Source organism: Sabethes cyaneus, chromosome 3 (assembly GCF_943734655.1).
Source record: "Sabethes cyaneus chromosome 3, idSabCyanKW18_F2, whole genome shotgun sequence".
NCBI classification, from domain to species: domain Eukaryota; kingdom Metazoa; phylum Arthropoda; class Insecta; order Diptera; family Culicidae; genus Sabethes; species Sabethes cyaneus.
The window spans coordinates 31,330,404-31,337,756 of record NC_071355.1 but is presented as its reverse complement, the minus strand read 5'-3'; the positions used below and the strand labels follow the sequence as shown (position 1 = coordinate 31,337,756).

Here is a 7,353-nt window from a genome sequence, read left to right as displayed (position 1 = left end):
GTGTTTTCGGTGACAAGAATTTATTCTATGGTAAATTGAGACCCCTCCCTCTTTATAAGGGGAATTGTAACTCCGCTCCCCTTTAAGAGGGGGGGCTTCCATACAAATTTCCTCATAACTCGAGAACTAATCAAGCAAATGGAACCAACTTTGGCATGTGAAGGTTTTCGAGGGCATGAAAATTTTCTACGGTGAATTAGGATCCCTCCCCACTCTAAGAGGGGGGGCTCCTGTACAAATGAAATACAAATTTCCTCCTAACTCGAGAACTAATCAAGCAAATAGAACAACATTTGGCATGTGGGTGTTTTTTTTGGTGACAAGAATTTATTCTATGGTGAATTGAGACCCCTCCCCTCTTTATAAGAGGAATTATAACTCCTCTCCCCTTTAAGAGGGGGGACTTCCATACAAATTTCCTCATAACTCGAGAACTAATCAAGCAAATGCAACCAAATTTGGCATGTGAAGGTTTTCGAGAGCAAGAAAATTTTCTATGGTGAATTAGGACCCCTCCCCACTTTAAGAGAAGGGGCTCCTGTACAAATGAAATACAAATTTTCTCATAACTCGAGAACTAATCAACCGAATTGAACCAAATTTGGCATGTGTGTGTTTTTGGAGACAATTTTTTTTTCAATGACGAATTGGGACCCCTCCCCACTTTAGGAGGGGGGGTCCTATACAAACGAAATACAAATTTCCTCATAACTCGAGAACTAATCCAGCAAATGGAACCAAATTTGGCGTGTAGGTAAAAATTTTTTCTGTGATGAATTAGGACCTCTTTCCACATTAGGAAGGGGGGCTCCCATACAAATGAAATACAAATTTCCCCATAACTCGAGAACTAATCAAGCAAATAGAACCAAATTCGGCATGTGGAGGTTTTTGGAGGCAAAAATATTTTCTACGGTGAATTAGGATCCTTCCACACTTCAAGAGGGGGGGCTTCTACACAAATGAAATACAAATTTCCTCATAATTCGAGAACTAATCAAGCAAATGGAACCATATTTGGCATGTGGGTGTTTTTGGAGGCAACCATTTTTCCCATGATGAATTAGGACTTCTTACCTTTTTAGGAGGGGGGGGCTCCCATTCAAACAAAATACAAATTTGCTCCTAACTTTAGAACTAATCAAGCAAATGGAACCAAATTTGGCATGTGAGAGTTTTAGATGGCAGAATTTTTTTTCTGTGGTGTATTACGACCCCTTTCCCTTTTAAGAGGGTGGGCTCCCATACAAATGAAATACAAATTTCCTTATAATTTGAGTACTAATCAAGCAAATGGAACCAAATTTAGTATGTAGGATATTTTTGAGTCTTGAATTTATTTTATGATAGTTAGAGACCTCTCACCCGTGTGGTAGGGGGATATGGACTCTCATACAAATAAAACAGAAATTTTTGCGAAACTCAAAAACTAATCCAACTCGAGAAATTCGAGACTCTTCCATAAAACATTAATCAATAACAAGACCACAAAAACTATCTATAGTAACACTGGATCATTCAGGACGAGCCGGTCGCGAGTGTTGCCGGTGACCCGCCGTCGGAAGCGCCGCCCACTGGGGGGCTTGCAAAACTCGAGAAGTGACAAAGATCATCCGAGATTCATGATTTATGTACAACACAGGTTAATTTGTGGCAATACGAAGTTTGTCGGGTCAGCTAGTACTCATATAAAGAAAAATGCGCAGAATTAGGAGCTGCGCAGAATTAGGGGCGGTCACGGTATCTTATTAATGCGAGTTCTTTTAATATAACAATAACATATTATTTTGAGGACTTAAGTTTTCTCCTAGAACTTTATTAATAGCTGGATGCGTGAGACAAATTTGTATACTGAAATACACCCAATTCTTTTTTTACTCGGGAGATGTGTCCCGTGTAAAAAAAACGTGCAAAAATAAACCGTGTTATTTCGAGAAACCGTGCAAAAAAAAATTCGTGTTATTTCGAGAAACCGTGCAAAAAAAATTCCGCGTACTAGAATCCATGTAAAAAAAGAATTGGGTGTACAACTGTTGTTGGTGAAATTTTAGAAAAACCGTGTTATTTCGAGAAACCGTGCAATTTTTTTTGCAAAAAAAATCCGTGCAAAAAAAGAATTGGGTGTACTCCGACTTTGGCACTGGTAAATATATTCGTTTTTGATATCACAAAATAGCTCACCTACAATAAATACGGTACTGCAAGATAATATTATTATTATATTGTTTGTTTTTTTCTCACTTTACGCTATTTTACGCTACACATATACCAATATGGTGTAAAAAGTTTTCTTTAATATTCGAGGTTTCTTCGCGAAAACCAGGCTCACGTAGTTCTACGCCAACTACGCGGTCATGTCTGGAACACAACCTTTCCGATTTGATTTTTACTATTATTTATAATCAAAGCTTTATGAAAACGTCGAAGTGACCCAATTTTATTGTAATTGTAACCAAGATGAGTTAAAATAGGTGATCTAGTTTTCACAGTTTGTAGAACGGAAGTGCGCGGGACGATTGGTTAGCAACCATCGACGTTGTTTATACATTCAACGGTTTCCGCTTTGAAAATTTCGGTGATCGTCAAGGGTAACCCAGCGGGGGTGAAAAACAAATTTGAACATCAGAAAACCTCTCTTGACTAACCTTGATTGTAACAGTTGAACAAAGATAAATGAAGAGGAAAGTTTTATAATCCGATTGTCGATCTTTTGAGTACACAAATTTTATGAATATTAAGCAAATGATAATAATGATCATTAACGCAAGCAGACGATGACTGGTAAGGGTATTGTCGTCAAACTACATAAAAGCAATACATTTCAGATCCATTTGGTACGAGTTGACAAAAGTTTTTTGCTTTAACAGCTCATCATGACGTGATCGGAATTAGGTGCACTGATGCATCATACTATGATGCATTTTTTTAACTTTCGGTAAATAATTTAGGCTTTTTAGTATTTTTCCATGAAACATAATTGAAAATACTTGCTAAAGACACATACTGTGTTAATAAATATCATAGCTATATTTTTCGGTAGGGACTCAAAGATGAATCATGCCTTAGGTGATCGGAATTAGGTGCTTTCACGGTACATTAAATCGGACTTGAAATTAAATTTTATGTTTTTATTTGAAATTGAAGTTAAAATTTTATTTAAAATTAGAATTTATTTATTTATTTATTTATTTATTTATTTGACTGATGTTAGGCTCTGCCCATTATCGATATTTAAAAAAAATTGTTACATAGTTATTACAAATGATTTACATAAAATATTCTCAGATGATCTCTAATTTGCTTCTTGGTCAATTCAACATTTATAATATCACGATGGTTGTTAAATGTGACCATCATTTTATACATTGGCTCATTTCTGGTGTAATTTTGAACTCTATTTGTCAAACGAAAAGGCCTAACACTTCTTAACGACGAACGTCCATCATTCACGGTCACTTGCCTTAATAAATATGGCGAATTATACCTGCCGGCGAGTATGTCCTTTAAGAACAGAGCATCTGTTGTACGCCTTCTACTCTCCAAGCTTTCGGTTCCAATCAATAAGCATAACGATTTATAGTTAGGCATCTCTCCGGCCCATCCTAAATTCCGCAGGGCATAGCGAATAAATTTCTTATGGATTCGCTCAATTCGCTTTTTGTTCACTTCGTAGAATGGTTGCCATATTACACTTGCGTACTCAACACCACTTCGTACCAAGGCATTGTACAATGAGATGATAGTATGCGGATCCTTTAATTCTCCACTGAGGCGTTTGATCATGCCAAATAAAAAGAATTTGCTTTTGTAACAACCTTTTCAGTATGCCGGATGAAGTTAAGCTCGCTGTCCATTTCTACCCCCAGATCGCATACATGGTCTCTTCTTGGTATTGTTTCACCTTCCATGGAATAATCAAATAGCAATTTATTTGTTTTTCGGCTATAGGACACCAGATAACACTTCTTCGTATTAACTTTTAGGCCGAACTATCCACTATCTTGAAGAATTCGATAGTCCTTAACAGATTTCACCGGGAGAAAAACCTTCACATCGTCAGCATAAATTAAGATGTAAACTCCAGGGAGAAGTTCCGGGAGCTCATTCATGACTGTGACGAAAAACAATGGCCCAAGATGACTCCCCTGAGGGACACAGCCATGACGCATGTCATGTTGAGAATGAAATTTGAACCATTTTTAGTTTGCACGTCGTGCAAACCAGCGGGGTTCAAATTAAAAAGTGTTCAGATTAAAAATGGCCAAACGAACGGGGGTCCACGATATGTCAAATCTTCAAATGCTTGGCCAATTTACATATTTTAAAATGATTTTGAATGGAATTTACACAAGCAGTGTTTCTCTACAATTACTATTTCCCATGTTGATTTATGACCGCTATTCTCTAAGTCACGTTTTATTAAATTTTGGCCTTTTTTGTAGTCGTACATCATTTTAGTTGGTGACTCGTCTGACATACCCGCTTCATGTCCAGCCCAATTTATTCTGTCGTGCTACGCAAATTAGACAATATCAGCTTTCTGGAATACTTGGCAAATCTCACGATTTACGAAGCTCAAACATTGTTGATTACAAAATCTAGAAGCATCCATGAACACCTGTCTTCGCAGTTGGCACATTACCTTCCAAACCTACCTACATATGTTGAATAGTAATTTCGGGAGCTGTGACCTTGCTTCAGACCATTTAACGTCAAAAACGAGTTCTATATCTCGACTGCTAACATGACGCATAATGTGGAACCATTAAGGGTTACCAAAGAAGCTCATTCAGTTGAGTTGAAAAACCATTTTTGAGCATAATTCTCCATAATTTATTCTGCTTAACGAGAAAAGAACAGTCAACTTGTATTAATGATGCAGATTATTGATTTGAGTGTGCTAGTAAGTTGGCTTTGACAGGTCTTTAATAGCGATTTTACGTCAAGTAAATTCGCTTTAATTGATGGTTATATTATTGATAATAAACTGTACATTTGATGTCACCGTCACAGTTACCACAGTATAAGATATGAGCCATACAACACACAACAATCTTAAACGACTTTACTTGTAAATAGGTTGAATTTAACTAAAACTTGGTTAAAGCTGCTTAAAATGCCCTTTAAGTGTGCAAACCCAAATTTTTAAGCAAATGTATAAAACCAAAAAATACTTTTCTGTAAATTTATATTAAATTTATGAACAGTGAAAAAAATACCTTTTATTTGAAATATATGGACAGGATTGTTTTGGGCATACCTGCTAGGTAGTTTTGCTAGGTACCTAAACAGGCAATGAAATGCTTCGATTGTTCAAGTAAAATACACAAACTTTAATCGATTGGATGGAAAACAAAATTTTAATCAATTGTATGGAAATAAAAAACACTTCTGTAAATTTATGGTAACGCGTAGTTTCCTTACTTACCAATTACCAATAAGGCATTTTCTTTCATTTCTTTCTACCGTATCGTGAATGAAATATCATATGTCGCTTTTTAATTATTTTATTTGAAATACATACAACTCTCAACTATGCATCTTAAAAACTAAAGAAGATTACAAATTCAACCAAATAATTTTACTGATCGTTAAACGCTCTTACTAAATTAATCATAAAGATCAAAATTCTCACTAAGGCTGCTATCGCCGGCTGATGATCGACCATCGCTGTAGTCATTCTCGGAGTCGTACTGATCGGAATCGTTTTTGTCCATTTTCTTCATAACGCGCGCCTTATATTTAGCATAAGCCGCCCAAACATTGTTTTGATTTAAACCAACACTATCCTCTTCACAATATTCGCCATTCTCATCATCATCATTCGCTGGATAGGCAAACCCACTGCTATTTCCATGGCCAGTGTAGTCATCTTCGTCTGGTGATAATTCTCGATCTTCCTCGAAATCGAAGTCTTCTACAGTTCGTCGTATATCCTTTTCACCATCACTGTTTGCTTCACCGAAAAAATCGGCATCTTCCTCCGGGTAATCATTACGCCAGTTGTCTTCATCGTTAGAATCGTCCGAGTCTTCATCGTGCGTAAAACTACCGTGGCCTGATCCGTCGCGGTAACTCGAATAAAGCGGATCGTCGTAAATAGCAACACTGATGTCGTCCAAGTTTTCCGGAATGTAGGTAATTTGCGTCTGCTGCTTATTCTCGTCCGCAACGTACAAATCATACACGTAATTCGGTTCATCCCGAGAAGCCCCTGTTCTGGCTACTGCAGATTCAGAACCAACGAAATCCCTTTCGACATCGACGATTGTAGTTCCGTCGCCACCGTCAGCTTCATGGAGCGAGCGGGTACAATTGACTATCCGGAAACGGTTGTTTCGTGCGTTTCGACGAGCAGCCGCCCAGTTTCGTGACACGATTGTAGGGTGATGAACTCGGGATATGACTTCTTTGGCTTCACTTTTCGTTAGGCGTTGCTGCAGGTGCGATGAAATATTGTCTGCTCTGGCAAACGTCGCGGCGATCTTAAGAACCGTCGATGTTTCACCAGTTGCGGCAGGATTTAACAAACCATTACCGTGTTCCGTTCGCCGCCTTTTACAGTTCAGCACAAATGCATCTAGTGGAGCTTCGTCCGCACGTCGTTTGAGGCGAATAACTGCTGCCATTTTTTATCCAAGCACTGTATAGTTAGTAACCGTATAACTGAAATTGTCTACTTCAAGCTTTCGATTCACACTTCGAACGCTCAAGTTGTTTAATTCTGAAGAACTGTCGGGCACGATAATATAGGGTATCCGGATAAGCGATCAACTCTCAATTCGAAAGACTAATGACTATATTTTAATACTGTCGGAGCTTTTATACAAATTTTGCAGTTACCTGAGAAAAGATTAATTTTTTCATTATATGCTAACCTCCTAGGTATTAACTTCGTATACCTAGTGCGTGACCTAGATAGAAGTACTACCTAGCCCTTGGCGAAGTAATTTGTACAAAGCTCATTTTTGTTACCTGTACAACGTGTGACTGAATTGTAAAGTTTATTAAAAAATCAAAACAAATGGTGATGGTGATATGGTGACTTCATGTTTACAACTCACAAATGGTCCTAGATTGGATTGGTGATAATATTTATGGTTAAAGCACAGACAAGCAGCCCTAACACTCATTTTCCATTTTTCGTACCGATTAAATCGTCATTTCAAATTTGGGCTTAGTAGGGAATGTCTCCGTTTTGGTCAAATTGGCGCCTATTGACGAGACAAAGGGAATTCCCCATGAAAAATACTTGCTACTTCGAGGGATACTCCTGTTGCTATTTGATATTTAGGAATGTCTATCACAGATGGTGCTGGCGTTAAGGCTAAATGGTCGGTGATAGGTCAGACC

At 37.7% G+C, this 7,353-nt stretch overlaps 1 protein-coding gene across 1 annotated transcript; it reads right to left on the bottom strand.

Annotated features, from left to right (window-relative positions):
• Positions 1-5,609: 5,609 nt before the first annotated feature.
• Positions 5,610-6,629, bottom strand: LOC128739443 (probable RNA polymerase II nuclear localization protein SLC7A6OS). Its single transcript, XM_053834931.1, has one exon. The coding sequence runs from the start codon at positions 6,627-6,629 to the stop codon at positions 5,610-5,612; it is 1,020 nt and encodes a 339-aa protein (XP_053690906.1).
• Positions 6,630-7,353: the final 724 nt, after the last annotated feature.